General features: G+C 50.9%; 1 protein-coding gene across 6 annotated transcripts in view; it reads left to right on the forward strand.

Annotated features, from left to right (window-relative positions):
• The window catches only part of EML5 (EMAP like 5), a 223421-nt gene that overhangs the window by 95389 nt on the left and 106308 nt on the right, over nucleotides 1–21724 (forward strand). For all 6 annotated transcript variants that reach the window (XM_063948612.1, XM_063948609.1, XM_063948611.1 and 3 more), the window contains exons 5-7: nucleotides 8444–8629; nucleotides 12885–13020; nucleotides 15504–15705. In XM_063948612.1, the coding sequence (XP_063804682.1) occupies nucleotides 8444–8629; nucleotides 12885–13020; nucleotides 15504–15705 (524 nt within the window). The remainder of the gene's footprint in view (nucleotides 1–8443; nucleotides 8630–12884; nucleotides 13021–15503; nucleotides 15706–21724) is intronic.

Below are 21724 nucleotides of genomic sequence, written 5' to 3' on the forward strand. Positions count from 1 at the left end.
CAAGTGCTCTATCTGACCTGGTCACACAGGATGCGACCATGCCTGCAAGTGCTCTATCTGACCTGGTGATACAGGATGTGACCATGCCTGCAAGTGCTTTATCTGACCTGGGAGCACAGGATGCGACCATGCCTGCAAGTGCTCTATCTGACCTGGTTGTACAGGATGCGGCCATGCCTGCAAGTGCTCTATCTGACCTGGTCACACAGGATGCGACCATGCCTGCAAGTGCTCTATCTGACCTGGTGATACAGGATGCGACCATGCCTGCAAGTGCTCTATCTGACCTGGTTGTACAGGATGCGACCATGCCTGCAAGTGCTCTATCTGACCTGGTGGCACAGGATGCGACCATGCCTGCAAGTGCTCTATCTGACCTGGTGATACAGGATGTGACCATGCCTGCAAGTGCTTTATCTGACCTGGGAGCACAGGATGCGACCATGCCTGCAAGTGCTCTATCTGACCTGGTCACACAGGATGCGACCATGCCTGCAAGTGCTCTATCTGACCTGGTGATACAGGATGCGACCATGCCTGCAAGTGCTCTATCTGACCTGGTTGTACAGGATGCGACCATGCCTGCAAGTGCTCTATCTGACCTGGTTGTACAGGATGCGACCATGCCTGCAAGTGCTCTATCTGACCTGGTTGTACAGGATGCGACCATGCCTGCAAGTGCTCTATCTGACCTGGTTGTACAGGATGCGACCATGCCTGCAAGTGCTCTATCTGACCTGGTCACACAGGATGCGACCATGCCTGCAAGTGCTCTATCTGACCTGGTCACACAGGATGCGACCATGCCTGCAAGTGCTCTATCTGACCTGGTTGTACAGGATGCGACCATGCCTGCAAGTGCTCTATCTGACCTGGTGATACAGGATGCGACCATGCCTGCAAGTGCTCTATCTGACCTGGTGATACAGGATGCGACCATGCCTGCAAGTGCTCTATCTGACCTGGTTGTACAGGATGCGACCATGCCTGCAAGTGCTCTATCTGACCTGGTGGCACAGGATGCGACCATGCCTGCAAGTGCTTTATCTGACCTGGGAGCACAGGATGCGACCATGCCTGCAAGTGCTCTATCTGACCTGGTTGTACAGGATGCGACCATGCCTGCAAGTGCTCTATCTGACCTGGTGATACAGGATGCGACCAAGCCTGCAAGTGCTCTATCTGACCTGGTGATATAGGATGCGACCATGCCTGCAAGTGCTCTATCTGACCTGGTGATGCAGGATGCGACCATGCCTGCAAGTGCTCTATCTGACCTGGTTGTACAGGATGCGACCATGCCTGCAAGTGCTCTATCTGACCTGGTGATACAGGATGCGACCATGCCTGCAAGTGCTCTATCTGACCTGGTGATACAGGATGCGACCATGCCTGCAAGTGCTCTATCTGACCTGGTCACACAGGATGCGACCATGCCTGCAAGTGCTCTATCTGACCTGGGAGCACAGGATGCGACCATGCCTGCAAGTGCTCTATCTGACCTGGTGGCACAGGATGCGACCATGCCTGCAAGTGCTTTATCTGACCTGGTGGCACAGGATGCGACTATGCCTGCAAGTGCTTTATCTGACCTGGTGGCACAGGATGCGACCATGCCTGCAAGTGCTCTATCTGACCTGGTGACACAGGATGCGACCATGCCTGCAAGTGCTCTATCTGACCTGGTTGTACAGGATGCGGCAATGCCTGCAAGTGCTCTATCTGACCTGGTCACACAGGATGCGACCATGCCTGCAAGTGCTCTATCTGACCTGGTCACACAGGATGCGACCATGCCTGCAAGTGCTCTATCTGACCTGGTGGCATCAGATGCGACCATGCCTGCAAGTGCTCTATCTGACCTGGTGGCATCAGATGCGACCATGCCTGCAAGTGCTCTATCTGACCTGGGAGCACAGGATGCGACCATGCCTGCAAGTGCTCTATCTGACCTGGTGACACAGGATGCGATCATGCCTGCAAGTGCTCTATCTGACCTGGTTGTACAGGATGCGACCATGCCTGCAAGTGCTCTATCTGACCTGGTGGCACAGGATGCGACCATGCCTGCAAGTGCTCTATCTGACCTGGTGGCACAGGATGCGACCATGCCTGCAAGTGCTTTATCTGACCTGGTCACACAGGATGCGACCATACCTGCAAGTGCTCTATCTGACCTGGTTGTACAGGATGCGACCATGCCTGCAAGTGCTCTATTTGACCTGGTCACACAGGATGCGACCATGCCTGCAAGTGCTCTATCTGACCAGGTGGCATCAGATGCGACCATGCCTGCAAGTGCTCTATCTGACCTGGTGGCACAGGATGCGACCATGCCTGCAAGTGCTCTATCTGACCTGGTGATACAGGATGCGACCATGCCTGCAAGTGCTCTATCTGACCTGGTGACACAGGATGCGACCATGCCTGCAAGTGCTCTATCTGACCTGGTTGTACAGGATGCGACCATGCCTGCAAGTGCTCTATCTGACATGGGAGCACAGGATGCGACCATGCCTGCAAGTGCTCTATCTGACATGGGAGCACAGGATGCGACCATGCCTGCAAGTGCTTTATCTGACCTGGTCACACAGGATGCGACCATGCCTGCAAGTGCTCTATCTAACCTGGGAGCACAGGATGCGACCATGCCTGCAAGTGCTCTATCTGACCTGGGAGCAGAGGATGCGACCATGCCTGCAAGTGCTTTATCTGACCTGCTGGCACAGGATGCGACCATGCCTGCAAGTGCTTTATCTGACCTTGTGGCACAGGATGCGACCATGCCTGCAAGTGCTCTATCTGACCTGGGAGCACAGGATGCGACCATGCCTGCAAGTGCTCCATCTGACCTGCTGGCACAGGATGCGACCATGTCTGCAAGTGCTCCATCTGACCTGCTGGCACAGGATGCGACCATGCCTGCAAGTGCTCCATCTGACCTGCTGGCACAGGATGCGACCATGCCTGCAAGTGCTCCATCTGACCTGCTGGCACAGGATGCGACCATGCCTGCAAGTGCTTTATCTGACCTGCTGGCACAGGATGCGACCATGCCTGCAAGTGCTCTATCTGACCTGGTTGTACAGGATGCGACCATGCCTGCAAGTGCTCTATCTGACCTGGTGGCACAGGATGCGACCATGCCTGCAAGTGCTCTATCTGACCTGGTCACACAGGATGCGACCATGCCTGTAAGTGCTCTATCTGACCTGGTTGTACAGGATGCGGCCATACCTGCAAGTGCTCTATCTGACCTGGTTGTACAGGATGCGACCATGCCTGCAAGTGCTCTATCTGACCTGGTTGTACAGGATGCGACCATGCCTGCAAGTGCTCTATCTGACCTGGTCACACAGGATGCGACCATGCCTGCAAGTGCTCTATCTGACCTGGTGGCATCAGATGCGACCATGCCTGCAAGTGCTCTATCTGACCTGTGAGCACAGGATGCGACCATGCCTGCAAGTGCTCTATCTGACCTGGTTGTACAGGATGCGACCATGCCTGCAAGTGCTCTATCTGACCTGGTGGCACAGGATGCGACCAGACCTGCAAGTGCTCTATCTGACCTGGTTGTACAGGATGTGACCATGCCTGCAAGTGCTCTATTTGACCTGGTCACACAGGATGCGACCATGCCTGCAAGTGCTCTATCTGACCAGGTGGCATCAGATGCGACCATGCCTGCAAGTGCTCTATCTGACCTGGTCACACAGGATGCGACCATGCCTGCAAGTGCTCTATCTGACCTGGTGGCACAGGATGCGACCATGCCTGCAAGTGCTCTATCTGACCTGGTGATACAGGATGCGACCATGCCTGCAAGTGCTCTATCTGACCTGGTTGTACAGGATGCGACCATGCCTGCAAGTGCTCTCTCTGACCTGTGAGCACAGGATGCGACCATGCCTGCAAGTGCTCTATCTGACCTGGTTGTACAGGATGCGACCATGCCTGCAAGTGCTCTATCTGACCTGGTGGCACAGGATGCGACCATGCCTGCAAGTGCTCTATCTGACCTGGTGGCACAGGATGTGACCATGCCTGCAAGTGCTCTAGCTGACCTGGTGGCACAGGATGCGACCATGCCTGCAAGTGCTCTATCTGACCTGGTGGCACAGGATGCGACCATGCCTGCAAGTGCTCTATCTGACCTGGTCACACAGGATGCGACCATGCCTGCAAGTGCTCTATCTGACCTGGTTGTACAGGATGCGACCATGCCTGCAAGTGCTCTATCTGACCTGGTGGCACAGGATGCGACCATGCCTGCAAGTGCTCTATCTGACCTGGTGGCACAGGATGCGACCATGCCTGCAAGTGCTCTAGCTGAACTGGTGGCACAGGATGCGACCATGCCTGCAAGTGCTCTAGCTGACCTGGGGGCATCAGATGCGACCAGTCAGATAAACTGTGTTAGCAGCGGCATGAAAGGGAAACTTCCCACCGCTGCTGCTGTCAGAGGGACCGGAAGGTCACTTCCTCCCTGCACCCTCCCCGCTCTGCCTCCCTGCACCTTCCCCGCTCTGCCTCCCTGCACCCTCCCCGCTCTGCCTCCCTGCACTCTCCCCGCTCTGCCTCCCTGCACTCTCCCCGCTCTGCCTCCCTGCACCCTCCCCGCTCTGCCTCCCTGCACTCTCCCCGCTCTGCCTCCCTGCACTCTCCCCGCTCTGCCTCCCTGCACCTTCCCCGCTCTGCCTCCCTGCACCTTCCCCGCTCTGCCTCCCTGCACCCTCCCCGCTCTGCCTCCCTGCACTCTCCCCGCTCTGCCTCCCTGCACCTTCCCCGCTCTGCCTCCCTGCACCTTCCCCGCTCTGCCTCCCTGCACCCTCCCCGCTCTGCCTCCCTGCACCCTCCCCGCTCTGCCTCCCTGCACTCTCCTCGCTCTGCCTCCCTGCACTCTCCCCGCTCTGCCTCCCTGCACTCTCCCCGCTCTGCCTCCCTGCAATCTCCCCGCTCTGCCTCCCTGCACCCTCCCTCCACGCTCTGCCTCCCTGCACCCACCCCACTTTGCCTCCCTGCACCCTCCCCACTCTGCCTCCCTGCACCCTCCCCACAGTGTTTGCCGTGCTGCAGATCACTGCTGATTGGTCAGCACGGCAGGACCCCCCACCCCCAGCGGCTGCAGACAATAGCAGCCGCTGGTAAGTGCAAATCATCGCCCCCAAGCCACCCCCAGAACCCCTCTGTGCACCTGGCAGCTGTCCGGGCTTTAAAAACTAAAGTCGCGACGTTACAGATGTTCCGATGGTCAAGATGTTCTCGATCAATGTTCCGATGTTTGGGGAAAATATATTTATTTTATTCAATAAAATATATATATATTTTTTTTTTTACTAAAATCATTTTGGGTAGGTTCATGTTCTTCACCTAATTCACTCATTAAAAAAAAAACAGACAATTTCTGAGTTGTTTTTGTGGAAAAAAATTGTCCGTTAAGTGGTTAAAGTTCCCCAGTTCTTATTATGTAACATTATAGTTCCCCAGTTCTTATTATGTAACATTATAGTTCCCCAGTTCTTATTATGTAACATTATAGTTCCCCAGTTCTTATTATGTAACATTATAGTTCCCCAGTTCTTATTATGTAACATTATAGTGCCCTAGTTCTTATTATGTAACATTGTAGTGCCCTAGTTCTTATTATGTAACATTATAGTGCCCTAGTTCTTATTATGTAACATTATAGTGCCCTAGTTCTTATTATGTAACATTATAGTTCCCCAGATCTTATTATGTAACATTATAGTGCCCTAGTTCTTATTATGTAACATTATAGTGCCCTAGTTCTTATTATGTAACATTATTGTGCCCTAGTTCATATGATGCTACATTACATTCCCCTTTACCATCCACTACACCCACTACACCCTCCTCTCACTGACAGTGTAACGTCACACAGCTCAGCAAGGGGCAATGGATCAGACCCAACTCCTTAGGCACATCTGAGATATTGGTATGCGACTCTATAACCTGGGTCCAGGTCCCCTAAACCTCCCGGCCCCATGGCAGTGGCACCCCTTGCACCCACTATAGTTACACCCATGGCAGTGGCACCCCTTGCACCCACTATAGTTACACCCATGGCAGTGGCACCCCTTGCACCCACTATAGTTACACCCATGGCAGTGGCACCCCTTGCACCCACTATAGTTACATCCATGGCAGTGGCACCCCTTGCACCCACTACAGTTACACCCATGGCAGTGGCACCCCTTGCACCCACTATAGTTACACCCATGCCAGTGGCACCCCTTGCACCCACTATAGTTACACCCATAGCAGTGGCACCCCTTGCACCCACTATAGTTACACCCATGGCAGTGGCACCCCTTGCACCCACTACAGTTACACCCATGGCAGTGGCACCCCTTGCACCCACTATAGTTACACCCATGGCAGTGGCACCCCTTGCACCCACTATAGTTACACCCATAGCAGTGGCACCCCTTGCACCCACTATAGTTACACCCATGGCAGTGGCACCCCTTGCACCCACTACAGTTACACCCATGGCAGTGGCACCCCTTGCACCCACTATAGTTACACCCATAGCAGTGGCACCCCTTGCACCCACTACAGTTACACCCATGGCAGTGGCACCCCTTGCACCCACTACAGTTACACCCATGGCAGTGGCACCCCTTGCACCCACTATAGTTACACCCATGGCAGTGGCACCCCTTGCACCCACTACAGTTACACCCATGGCAGTGGCACCCCTTGCACCCACTATAGTTACACCCATAGCAGTGGCACCCCTTGCACCCACTACAGTTACACCCATGGCAGTGGCACCCCTTGCATCCACTATAGTTGCACCCATGGCAGTGGCACCTCTTGCATCCACTATAGTTACACCCATGGCAGTGGCACCCCTTGCACCCACTATAGTTACACCCATGGCAGTGGCACCCCTTGCACCCACTATAGTTACACCCATGGCAGTGGCACCCCTTGCACCCACTATAGTTACACCCATAGCAGTGGCACCCCTTGCATCCACTATAGTTACACCCATGGCAGTGGCACCCCTTGCACCCACTATAGTTACACCCATGGCAGTGGCACCCCTTGCACCCACTATAGTTACACCCATGGCAGTGGCACCCCTTGCACCCACTATAGTTACACCCATGGCAGTGGCACCCCTTGCACCCACTATAGTTACACCCATGGCAGTGGCACCCCTTGCACCCACTATAGTTACACCCATAGCAGTGGCACCCCTTGCATCCACTATAGTTACACCCATGGCAGTGGCACCCCTTGCACCCACTATAGTTACACCCATAGCAGTGGCACCCCTTGCATCCACTATAGTTACACCCATGGCAGTGGCACCCCTTACACCCACTACAGTTACACCCATGGCAGTGGCACCCCTTGCACCCACTATAGTTACACCCATGGCAGTGGCACCCCTTGCACCCACTATAGTTACACCCATGGCAGTGGCACCCCTTACACCCACTACAGTTACACCCATGGCAGTGGCACCCCTTGCACACACTATAGTTACACCCATGGCAGTGGCACCCCTTGCACCCACTACAGTTACACCCATGGCAGTTGCACCCACTACAGTTACACCCATGGCAGTGGCACCCCTTGCACCCACTACAGTTACACCCATGGCAGTTGCACCCCTTGCACCCACTACAGTTACACCCATGGCAGTTGCACCCCTTGCACCCACTACAGTTACACCCATGGCAGTGGCACCCCTTGCACCCACTACAGTTACACCCATGGCAGTGGCACCCCTTGCACCCACTACAGTTACACCCATGGCAGTTGCACCCCTTGCACCCACTACAGTTACACCCATGGCAGTGGCACCCCTTGCACCCACTATAGTTACACCCATGACAGTGGCACCCCTTGCACCCACTATAGTTACACCCATGACAGTGGCACCCCTTGCACCCACTATAGTTACACCCATGACAGTGGCACCCCTTGCACCCACTGTAGTTACACCCATGACAGTGGCACCCCTTGCACCCACTATAGTTACACCCATGACAGTGGCACCCCTTGCACCCACTATAGTTACACCCATGACAGTGGCACCCCTTGCACCCACTATAGTTACACCCATGACAGTGGCACCCCTTGCACCCACTGTAGTTACACCCATGACAGTGGCACCCCTTGCACCCACTGTAGTTACACCCATGACAGTGGCACCCCTTACACCCACTGTAGTTACACCCATGACAGTGGCACCCCTTACACCCACTACAGTTACACCCATGGCAGTGGCACGCCTTGCACCCACTACAGTTACACCCATGGGGCGCCACCTATAGGCAGTGAATACAGGACATTTTATGACGTCATTTAGCGGTTGCTCCCTGTATATGAAGTGTGTATACTGTGACCTGCTCCCCATTACAGTCCTCCTATGACCCGCGGCAGTATCCTTGTCTTACAGTTCTGGAGTCTCTGTGGGAACTCACTGACCCCGAAGCGCGGGATGTTTGGGAAGACCGGTGACCTGCAGACTATATTGTGCCTGGCATGTGCGAGAGACGAGGTGACCTACTCCGGAGCGCTGAACGGAGACATCTACGTGTGGAAAGGACTGAACCTGGCTCGGACAATCCAAGGAGCGCACGCTGTGAGTGTATCTTATGTACCATCCTTATTCCACCGGGCCTCATGGCGACACATCCCACCTGCCGACACTGGACATGGTGAAACCGTTCTGCTCACTGCAGGTTAATGTTCCCTAGCGTAGTTCACGTGGACAGTAAATCAAGCAGATGTTGGGAAAACTTGTGGAAAACCCAAGAAACGTGTCACCTATATGCGTGTCGACCATTGTCATACTGACCTTTTGAACTTGTTGACCTTTCATCTGTCGACCATATTGAGTTGGTCTGTTGACTGTCGACCAATGCATTGTCGATCTGTCATCTGGATACCCTGCAGGAGTGTGGTATAGAGGAGAGAGCAGAGGTGGTCAGTGCATGTCCCTCATGGTACAGGAGGTCTCGCAGTCGTATATACACCTGGGTTACACCAGGAGAGAGCAGAGGTGGTCAGTGTGTGTGTCCCATAGTACAGGAGGTCTTGCAGTAGTATATACACCTGGGTTACACCAGGAGAGAGCAGAGGTGGTCAGTGTGTGTGTCCCATAGTACAGGAGGTCTTGCAGTAGTATATACACCTGGGATACACCAGGAGAGAGCAGAGGTGGTCAGTGCGTGTGTCCCATAGTACAGGAGGTCTCGCAGTAGTATATACACCTGGGTTACACCAGGAGAGAGCAGAGGTGGTCAGTGTGTGTGTCCCATAGTACAGGAGGTCTTGCAGTAGTATATACACCTGGGTTACACCAGGAGAGAGCAGAGGTGGTCAGTGTGTGTGTCCCATAGTACAGGAGGTCTCGCAGTAGTATATACACCTGGGTTACACCAGGAGAGAGCAGAGGTGGTCAGTGTGTGTGTCCCATAGTACAGGAGGTCTTGCAGTAGTATATACACCTGGGTTACACCAGGAGAGAGCAGAGGTGGTCAGTGTGTGTGTCCCATAGTACAGGAGGTCTTGCAGTAGTATATACACCTGGGTTACACCAGGAGAGAGCAGAGGTGGTCAGTGTGTGTGTCCCATAGTACAGGAGGTCTTGCAGTAGTATATACACCTGGGATACACCAGGAGAGAGCAGAGGTGGTCAGTGCATGTGTCCCATAGTACAGGAGGTCTCGCAGTAGTATATACACCTGGGTTACACCAGGAGAGAGCAGAGGTGGTCAGTGTGTGTGTCCCATAGTGCAGGAGGTCTTGCAGTAGTATATACACCTGGGTTACACCAGGAGAGAGCAGAGGTGGTCAGTGTGTGTGTCCCATAGTACAGGAGGTCTCGCAGTAGTATATACACCTGGGTTACACCAGGAGAGAGCAGAGGTGGTCAGTGTGTGTGTCCCATAGTACAGGAGGTCTCGCAGTAGTATATACACCTGGGTTACACCAGGAGAGAGCAGAGGTGGTCAGTGTGTGTGTCCCATAGTACAGGAGGTCTTGCAGTAGTATATACACCTGGGTTACACCAGGAGAGAGCAGAGGTGGTCAGTGCATGTGTCCCATAGTACAGGAGGTCTCGCAGTAGTATATACACCTGGGTTACACCAGGAGAGAGCAGAGGTGGTCAGTGTGTGTGTCCCATAGTACAGGAGGTCTCGCAGTAGTATATACGCCTGGGTTACACCAGGAGAGAGCAGAGGTAATCAGTGTGTGTGTCCCATAGTACAGGAGGTCTCGCAGTAGTATATACACCTGGGTTACACCAGGAGAGAGCAGAGGTGGTCAGTGCATGTGTCCCATAGTACAGGAGGTCTCGCAGTAGTATATACACCTGGGTTACACCAGGAGAGAGCAGAGGTGGTCAGTGCATGTGTCCCATAGTACAGGAGGTCTCGTAGTAGTATATACACCTGGGTTACACCAGGAGAGAGCAGAGGTGGTCAGTGTGTGTGTCCCATAGTACAGGAGGTCTTGCAGTAGTATATACACCTGGGTTACACCAGGAGAGAGCAGAGGTGGTCAGTGCATGTGTCCCATAGTACAGGAGGTCTCGCAGTAGTATATACACCTGGGTTACACCAGGAGAGAGCAGAGGTGGTCAGTGTGTGTGTCCCATAGTACAGGAGGTCTCGCAGTAGTATATACGCCTGGGTTACACCAGGAGAGAGCAGAGGTAATCAGTGTGTGTGTCCCATAGTACAGGAGGTCTCGCAGTAGTATATACACCTGGGTTACACCAGGAGAGAGCAGAGGTGGTCAGTGCATGTGTCCCATAGTACAGGAGGTCTCGCAGTAGTATATACACCTGGGTTACACCAGGAGAGAGCACAGGTGGTCAGTGTGTGTGTCCCATAGTACAGGAGGTCTTGCAGTAGTATATACACCTGGGTTACACCAGGAGAGAGCAGAGGTGGTCAGTGTGTGTGTCCCATAGTACAGGAGGTCTCGCAGTAGTAGATACACCTGGGTTACACCAGGAGAGAGCAGAGGTGGTCAGTGCATGTGTCCCATAGTACAGGAGGTCTTGCAGTAGTATATACACCTGGGTTACACCAGGAGAGAGCAGAGGTGGTCAGTGCATGTGTCCCATAGTACAGGAGGTCTCGCAGTAGTATATACGCCTGGGTTACACCAGGAGAGAGCAGAGGTGGTCAGTGTGTGTGTCCCATAGTACAGGAGGTCTCGCAGTAGTAGATACACCTGGGTTCCACCAGGAGAGAGCAGAGGTGGTCAGTGCATGTGTCCCATAGTACAGGAGGTCTCGCAGTAGTATATACACCTGGGTTACACCAGGAGAGAGCAGAGGTGGTCAGTGTGTGTGTCCCATAGTACAGGAGGTCTTGCAGTAGTATATACACCTGGGTTACACCAGGAGAGAGCAGAGGTGGTCAGTGTGTGTGTCCCATAGTACAGGAGGTCTCGCAGTAGTAGATACACCTGGGTTACACCAGGAGAGAGCAGAGGTGGTCAGTGCATGTGTCCCATAGTACAGGAGGTCTTGCAGTAGTATATACACCTGGGTTACACCAGGAGAGAGCAGAGGTGGTCAGTGCATGTGTCCCATAGTACAGGAGGTCTCGCAGTAGTATATACGCCTGGGTTACACCAGGAGAGAGCAGAGGTGGTCAGTGTGTGTGTCCCATAGTACAGGAGGTCTCGCAGTAGTAGATACACCTGGGTTCCACCAGGAGAGAGCAGAGGTGGTCAGTGTGTGTGTCACATAGTACAGGAGGTCTCGCAGTAGTATATACACCTGGGTTACACCAGGAGAGAGCAGAGGTGGTCAGTGTGTGTGTCCCATAGTACAGGAGGTCTTGCAGTAGTATATACACCTGGGTTACACCAGGAGAGAGCAGAGGTGGTCAGTGTGTGTGTCCCATAGTACAGGAGGTCTCGCAGTAGTATATACACCTGGGTTACACCAGGAGAGAGCAGAGGTGGTCAGTGTGTGTGTCACATAGTACAGGAGGTCTCGCAGTAGTATATACACCTGGGTTACACCAGGAGAGAGCAGAGGTGGTCAGTGCGTGTGTCCAATAGTACAGGAGGTCTCGCAGTAGTATATACACCTTGGTTACACCAGGAGAGAGCAGAGGTGGTCAGTGTGTGTGTCACATAGTACAGGAGGTCTCGCAGTAGTATATACACCTGGGTTACACCAGGAGAGAGCAGAGGTGGTCAGTGCATGTGTCCCATAGTACAGGAGGTCTCGCCCTGGTGCCGCTCCTGTCTCTTTGGCTGTCACTGGGCTCTGTCCCATACCCCAGTCCACACGTACCACCAACAGGCCATGTTTCATGGATTTCTATGGTTGGGCACAGGTGAGTTCATCTGTTTTGATGGGTCAGTAACTATCTCACTTGCTCCCAGAGACAGAAATCCTGAAAACATGACCTGACCAGGATACCTGAGGGTTGAGATTGAGATCCACTGCTTAAAATCATAGGCAATCTGTGGATCTCTGGGTATTGGATAATAGAGCGTGCTGGGCCTTGTAGTTGTAGAACAGCCGCAGAGCTGCTTGGTTTATAGTTCTGAATTTAGCCTTTTTATACCACATCTCGGCTTTTCCACACACGGCATCTCGTGTGTATACATGCAGAGCGTCTTGTCTGTATACATGCAGAGTGTCTCGTGTGTATATGCAGAGAGTCTCATCTGTATACATGCAGAGCATCTCGTGTGTATACATGCAGAGCGTCTCGTGCGGATATGCAGAGCGATGATTGCAGATCCCTGTTCAGGGAATTATTAGCGTCATCGTTTGCCTGAGAGTATATATCTCCGCCAGGCGCCCTGCGCTCTTCACCTGGGCACTTTCCTCTCCCTAATCTGTCTGTATCTTCTAGGCCGGTATCTTCAGCATGAACGCCTGCGAGGAGGGATTCGCCACCGGAGGACGGGATGGCTGTGTGCGTCTGTGGGATTTAAATTTCAAACCTATTACGGTGATTGATCTCAGGGAAACAGACCAAGGATACAAAGGTAACACAATGTGGATGTGCTGTTCTTTTTAGGCTGTGGAGGGCAGTCACACATAACCCGGGTCATACACGGTGGCGGGCAGTCACACACAACCCGGGTCATACACGGTGGCGGGCAGTCACACATAACCTGGGTCATACACGGTGGCGGGCAGTCACACATAACCCGGGTCATACACGGTGGCGGGCAGTCACACATAGCCCGGGTCATACACAGTGGCGGGCAGTCACACATAGCCCAGGTCATACACGGTGGCGGGCAGTCACACACAACCCGGGTCATACACGGTGGCGGGCAGTCACACATAGCCCAGGTCATACACGGTGGCGGGCAGTCACGCATAACCCTGGTCATACACGGTGGCGGGCAGTCACACATAGCCCAGGTCATACACGGTGGCGGGCAGTCACACATAGCCCAGGTCATACACGGCAGCGGGCAGTCACACAAAGCACAGGTCATACACGGTGGCGGGCAGTCACACATAGCCCAGGTCATACACGGTGGCGGGCAGTCACACATAGCCCAGGTCATACACTGCAGCGGGCAGTCACACATAGCACAGGTCATACACGGTGGCAGGCAGTCACACATAGCCCAGGTAATACACAGTGGCATACAGTCACACATAGCCTAGGTCATACATGGTGGCGGGCAGTCACACATAGCCCAGGTCATACACGGCGGCAGACAGTCTCATGTAGCCCAGGTGACACATGACGATGAGCAGTCACTTATATCCCAGGTCATACATGGTGGCGGGCAGTCACACATATTCCGGATCGTTCACAGCGGCAGCCAGTCATACACAGCCCAGGTGATACACGGCAGCGGACAGTCTCAAGTAGCCCAGGTGATACACGGCGGTGGGCAGTCACATATAGCCCTGGTCATACACGGTGGCGGGCAGTCACACATAGCCCAGGTCATACACGGTGGCGGGCAGTTACACATAGCCCTGGTCATACATGGTGGCGGGCAGTTACACATAGCCCAGGTCATACATAGTGGCGGGCAGTCACACATAGCCCAGGTCATACACGGTGGCGGGCAGTCACACATAGCCCTGGTCATACACGGTGGCGGGCAGTCACATATAGCCCAGGTCATACACGGTGGCGGGCAGTCACATATAGCCCTGGTCATACACGGTGGTGGGCAGTCACATATAGCCCAGGTCATACACGGTGGCGGGCAGTCACATATAGCCCTGGTCATACACGGTGGCAGGCAGTCACACATAGCCCTGGTCATACATGGTGGCGGGCAGTCACACATAGCCCAGGTCATACACGGTGGCGGGCAGTCACACATAGCCTTGGTCATACACGGTGGCGGGCAGTCACACATAGCCCAGGTCATACATGGTGGCGGGCAGTCACACATAGCCCAGGTCATACACGGTGGCGGGCAGTCACACATAGCCCTGGTCATACACGGTGGCGGGCAGTCACATATAGCCCTGGTCATACACGGTGGCGGGCAGTCACATATAGCCCTGGTCATACACGGTGGCGGGCAGTCACACATAGCCCTGGTCATACACGGTGGCGGGCAGTCACATATAGCCCTGGTCATACACGGTGGCGGGCAGTCACATATAGCCCTGGTCATACACGGTGGCGGGCAGTCACATATAGCCCTGGTCATACACGGTGGCGGGCAGTCACATATAGCCCTGGTCATACACGGTGGCGGGCAGTCACATATAGCCCAGGTCATACACGGTGGCGGGCAGTCACATATAGCCCTGGTCATACACGGTGGCAGGCAGTCACACATAGCCCAGGTAATACACGGTGGCGGGCAGTCACACATTGCCTTGGTCATACACGGTGGCGGGCAGTCACACATAGCCCAGGTGACACACGGCGATGAGCAGTCACATATATCCCAGGTCATACATGGTGGCGGCCAGTCACACATATCCCGGATCGTTCACAGCGGCAGCCAGTCACACACAGCCCAGGTGTTACATGGCAGCGGACAGTCTCAAGTAGCCCAGGTGATACACGGCGGTGGGCAGTCACACGTAACCCAAGTGACACACCGCATAAAAAAGTCGTCAGTGTCTATGTTGACCTTAAAAGTAAGCATGCACAAGGTTGATGTGAGAAGGTCAACACAACGAAATGTAGACACAGAAATGGTCGACACATGAAAAGGTCAACATGAGTTTTTTTTATTTTTTTGGTGTCAGATTGTAGGGTTCAGCACATAAAACCCCAATTAGTGTTCTGCATCGCTCGCCATGCGTCAAGCAAGGTGCCTCGCTCTGGTACCGCTGCGCCCGGCACAGGTTACCGTTCCCAATCCTAGTCCACGTGGATGGTATGAAAAAGTAGAATTTCCAAGAAACTCGTGTCGACCTATCTTCCGGATGCCAGTTAGGAGCTGGTTGGCTCTCCATACATGTGTTCTTGACTCTTGTTGCTGAATGAATTGGCATTGCCCGGTAATCACTGTATAATGCCCCTTTCCAGGCTTGTCTGTGCGCAGCGTGTGCTGGAGGGGAGACCACATCCTGGTGGGGACCCAGGACAGTGAGATCTTTGAGATTGTGGTGCATGAGAGAAATAAGCCTTTCCTAATAATGCAGGGACACTGCGAAGGGGAACTCTGGGCTCTGGCCGTGCACCCCACCAAACCGCTGGCCATTACCGGAAGCGATGACCGATCAGTCAGGTATGTACTACCATTTCTTATTATACTGTATGTCAAGAGTGGCACTGAGAGGTGTCTCTGTAGGACTCTGACACAGGGGGACAGATGTAACATGTGCAGAGAGTTAGGTGTGGGAGGGGAGTGTCCTAGCTCAGAGCTACATTGCAGTGTGAGAATAAAGCGGCCCAGCATGTGTGGGCTACATGCAGAAGCAGCCAGTAACTGAGCACCTGGGTGACACCATGGTGCACTGCAGGGGAGGGGGGGCAGATGTAACATGTGCAGAGAGTTAGGTGTGGGAGGTGCATGTCCTAGCTCAGATCTACATTGCAGTGTGAGACTAAAGCTGCCCAGCATGTGTGGGCTACATGCAGAAGCAGCCAGTAACTGAGCACCTGGGTAACACCATGCTGCGCTGCAGGGGGCAGATGTAACATGTGCAGAGAGTTAGGTGTGGGAGGGGTGTGTCCTAGCTCAGAGCTACATCGCAGTGTGAAAATAAATCTATGGCCGCTCTCCTGATAATAGCTGTCATTGTGATAGAAGAACTTCTGGATTTAGAACTAGTCAGAGAAGGAATCTGGTTGGATTCCTCTCAGGCACGATGTGAAAAGAATCCCATAAGCCTTTAATGTATAATGACATCTAAAGATGGCGTTACCCACCGAGTCTTAGGATGTATTTTGGAGCTTGGTAAATACAAGAAATGTGGACAAAACTCTGAAAATTGGATTTTCTGAGTTTTGTTCGCATTTTTGGCTTTAGTGCATCACGCCCATAATCTGACTATTTATTCCCCACAAAACCGCTAAGAAATTATCATTTTTTAATTTGTGATTAAAGTTTAAAAAGTATTTTTAAGAATATATTAAAAAATGTTATTTAAAAAATATATAAAAACCCTTTTTTTGATGTGCCCAGTGTATGGCTCTGCAGCGTTTCCGTGATTGCTGAGTCAGGAGAATGGCGACTGATTACTCCTTAGTGTTCCAGGTAGAGGCTGTCCCGCTAATGAACTCGGACTTGGCTCAGTAACGAGCTGACTCTGATGTATCTGCAGATGAAATGATCTCGGCCCAGAATCCAGTTTCCCGAAAAGGCCTTTTCCATTATGCTGTCAGAATATTCCATCAGGCGGCGTTACATTAGCATAAGTGATGGCGGAGATGCGTTTGCCCATCAGCCCATTCCGGGGCTGCAGATTCCGTTCATCTCTCCAGTACTGCGTTACAATGTGCTGGGCGTCTGCACTTCAGGATATAGGGGCAGATGTACTAAGCTGTGGTAAGTGATAAAGTGGAGAGAGATAATGTAGCAACCAACACAGGCGTCACGTGGGGGGGTGCAGTCTGCACCCGGAGGACACCCTTCCAGTGGGTGACTTGGAAATGCCGGCTTCTCCGCAGTGACAGTAGCCGGGTGCCACGACATCCTGTCATTGGGAGGGACTAGTCTCCGGGGACAGCCCAGCGTTTCTGACCGTGCCCTAGGAGTGATGTAACTGGGGGCTTCCCGCTAGTCCACGCCCTACAGTGATGTCAGGCGCCTCCAATGAGGCCACACCCTTTTTCATCCAAGGGTACTATTGGGCGTCCCCAACCCCGATGCTACCGCTGCCAACCAATCAGCTCCTACCTGCCGGGCTGGAATAAGGCTGGTGGGGGCCAAGGGGCAATGAAGTTGCGGGGGCCCTCACTAGTTAGAGTGACTGAAAATCCTGAGCACACCCCTACTAAACCCCCCACCCCACCCCCCACACACACCACAACGCACACACTGGGCGCGAGCACGCACACACAGACACTGGACACACACACATACACACACACACACTGGGCGCACACACACACACACACACACACACACACACACACACACGATGCAGCGTCTTGCCTGGATGTTGCAGCATGTGAAGGACAGCACCAGCCAGCAATATACAGATGTTTCCTCCGGGTACTCCGGTTTCCTCCCACAATCCAAATATATACTGGTAGGTTAATTGGATCCCAACAAAATTAACCATAGCGGTGAATGTGTGTGTGTACATGTGGTAGGGAATATAGAGTGTAAGCTCCACGGGGCAGGGACTGATGTGACTGGCCAAATATTCTCTGTACAGCGCTGTGGAATATGTGTGCACTATATATATATCTATATATATATATATATATATAACCTGCACAATGACCCGGCACTCCTGCGGTCCCCTCCGCCTGCAAACAGCTGCTCCTGGTGCCCTCCTCGTGGAGAAAGTACTCCGTCATACAAGCAATGTAATGAGGCGGCACTCCGGAGACTTTTCAACGACTTTAATCAGGTGATCTACGTTTCGGGGACGCAGCCCCTTCGTCAGGATAAGTGTATGTGACAAAAAACAGTGTTTAAATACCTATGGGAAGATACTCACACCCGCCGCCTCCAGCCGCGTTGCCCGGTTTCCGGCCGCGTCCTCCCGGTCCCACCGGAAATGACGTCTTGCCGGCCCGTCCAGCTTACGCGTTGTGGCTATGAGGAAGAGAAACCATAGCAACACATAAACAATAAACAATAATGGTAATGTGCCTCCTTTCAGCCAATGCATCATACAAAAAAACAACATAAGTGAATAAATAAGACGATCTGATCCATCTATAAGAATAAAACATAAATATAAATACATCTTATGGTGATCAGAGCGATATAAATGTGCAACAAAGATCATATTAATGCAACAGGCCGTAAGATGCACACTAAAATCATGTCTAATAACAAACTAAATGTGAAAATAATATTTATATATATATTAGTGACATAAAAACTAATATAAGTGACATGATAAAATTTAATTTAAATCCATAAGGCTTTCACACTATTTTAGTTGGGATAAAACCAGTGTATATAATATCTATACTGGCCAAACGACTGTTCATAAAAAGCATCTTAAATTAAGGGCTTCATTAAGCCCTTTGGGAGCAAGTGTGCCTAATGTGTGAATCCAACGTGACTCAAGTTGTAGGAGTTTTTTAGATCTATCTCCACCTCTTAGAGATTTGGGAACCTGATCGATAATTTTATAACGGAGAGTAGCCATGTTGTGTTGTTTTTTGGCAAAGTGACGAGCTACTGGCTGCTCGCTATCACCAGCTTTTATGGCTTCACGGATGGCATACCTGTGTTGGGCCATCCTGATCTTAAAGGTACAATCCGTCTTGCCCACATATGATAACCCACATGGGCATGTAAGCAAATAGACCACAAATTTCGATTCACAGGACAAATACTGTTTGATGTTATAAGAAATCCCAGTATGTGGATGCAAAAATTTCGTGCCTGGTGTCATATAACTGCACGTTGTGCATCCACTACACCGGTAACATCCCGCTTTTCTGCTAAGGAAATGTTCCTTAGTCACATTAAATTGAGAGATATCGGTTTTCACGACTATATCTCTAATACTGCTGTTATTGGAATAACTGGGTAATAATTTAGAATGGAATGCCTCACCCAACCCCTTATCAGTAGCCACAATGGGCCAGATTTGTTTGGTCTTTTTAGTCAAATAATGGCTACTAGAATTAAAACGGGTAACCCAGGGAAATCTACCCTGTAACTGTTTAGGGGGTTTTTGTTCCAATAGTTGATCTCTTGTGAGACTCAAAGCCCTCTTTCGCGCTGTCATCAACAGTTTAATTGGATAACCTCTATCGAGGAATTTAAGGGTCATATTATGTAAGGCTTGATCCCTCTCCTGTGGATTAGTCGTGATCCGACATACTCTTAAATATTGGGAGAACGGTAGGCTGTGAATGGTAGATCTAGGGTGGGAACTATCATATCTCAACACATTATTCCTGTCTGTAGGTTTCATAAACAGTGATGTGTTGATCATCCCATCAACAAGCGTTATGCAGACATCCAAAAAATTAATGGTTTTACCATCAATTGTTAAAGTTAATTTAATGGGACTATCAGTGGCATTATGTATATCTACTAGTGTTTTAAGGTCATCACCATTATCCTTCCAAAATATAAGGATGTCATCTATATACCGAAAGTAAAGATTTATCCTATCACATATTGCACTATTGTGTAAAAATAAATCATTCTCAACCTCCCACATATATGAGTTGGCGAAGGATGGTGCCACCGCCGATCCCATCGCGCAACCTGTGCGCTGTAGGAAAAAGATCTTATCAAAAAGAAAATAATTGTGGGTAAGGGAGAATTCTAGCAATGCTATGAAAAAATTGATATCAGGACCTTTATACAGTGGGTTATTAGTAATAAGCCTCCTGACAGCTTGTAGCCCCGCCCCATGCGGTATGCATGTATACAAGCTCGTAACATCTATAGTGGCGAGGCTAGTCTGTTCAGATAATTTACCCATATCTAGGAATTTCCTGAGCAACATAGATGTATCCTTTAGATGTGTGCTAGTGTTCTGGATACATGGCTGTAAAAAAGCATCACAGTACACAGACAAAGGCTCACATAACGACCCCCTGGCCGAAATAATCGGTCGTCCCGGAGGATCCAGGGGATTTTTATGTACCTTAGGGATTATATAAAACACAGGTACAACCGGAAAATCACTAGACAAGGCTTTACATACAGGCTGAGTAATGATACCTTGGTCGACTGCATCTTTAAGCATACTGTCTAATTCTCTCTTAAATTGCCAAGTAGGATCTTGACTTAGTCTACCATAGGTATCAGTATCAGACAATAATCTTACACATTCAAGTTTGTATTTATCAGTATCAAGAACAACTAAAGCACCCCCCTTGTCCGCATTCCTAATAATGATGTCTTGTCTCTTACCGAGACTTTTCAGGGCTGCAGATTCTTCCCGGGATATATTAGAGCATGTTTTCTCACACGCTTCATCCCCCATTCCCTCCATCATTCTACTAAAAGTTCTGATAGACGGATTTTGTGACATGGGTTCAAATGTGGATTTCTTTAATTTTTTTAGCTGTACTGGAATGGTAGATTCGATCAACGGGGTAGAGTTCAAATTCTTGTTGTAATACTCCTTTAGTTTGAGTGACCGTGTTAATCTATATGATTCCATTCCAGTACAGCTAAAAAAATTAAAGAAATCCACATTTGAACCCATGTCACAAAATCCGTCTATCAGAACTTTTAGTAGAATGATGGAGGGAATGGGGGATGAAGCGTGTGAGAAAACATGCTCTAATATATCCCGGGAAGAATCTGCAGCCCTGAAAAGTCTCGGTAAGAGACAAGACATCATTATTAGGAATGCGGACAAGGGGGGTGCTTTAGTTGTTCTTGATACTGATAAATACAAACTTGAATGTGTAAGATTATTGTCTGATACTGATACCTATGGTAGACTAAGTCAAGATCCTACTTGGCAATTTAAGAGAGAATTAGACAGTATGCTTAAAGATGCAGTCGACCAAGGTATCATTACTCAGCCTGTATGTAAAGCCTTGTCTAGTGATTTTCCGGTTGTACCTGTGTTTTATATAATCCCTAAGGTACATAAAAATCCCCTGGATCCTCCGGGACGACCGATTATTTCGGCCAGGGGGTCGTTATGTGAGCCTTTGTCTGTGTACTGTGATGCTTTTTTACAGCCATGTATCCAGAACACTAGCACACATCTAAAGGATACATCTATGTTGCTCAGGAAATTCCTAGATATGGGTAAATTATCTGAACAGACTAGCCTCGCCACTATAGATGTTACGAGCTTGTATACATGCATACCGCATGGGGCGGGGCTACAAGCTGTCAGGAGGCTTATTACTAATAACCCACTGTATAAAGGTCCTGATATCAATTTTTTCATAGCATTGCTAGAATTCTCCCTTACCCACAATTATTTTCTTTTTGATAAGATCTTTTTCCTACAGCGCACAGGTTGCGCGATGGGATCGGCGGTGGCACCATCCTTCGCCAACTCATATATGTGGGAGGTTGAGAATGATTTATTTTTACACAATAGTGCAATATGTGATAGGATAAATCTTTACTTTCGGTATATAGATGACATCCTTATATTTTGGAAGGATAATGGTGATGACCTTAA

Source organism: Pseudophryne corroboree, chromosome 12 (genome assembly GCF_028390025.1).
Source record: "Pseudophryne corroboree isolate aPseCor3 chromosome 12, aPseCor3.hap2, whole genome shotgun sequence".
NCBI classification, from domain to species: Eukaryota; Metazoa; Chordata; class Amphibia; order Anura; family Myobatrachidae; genus Pseudophryne; species Pseudophryne corroboree.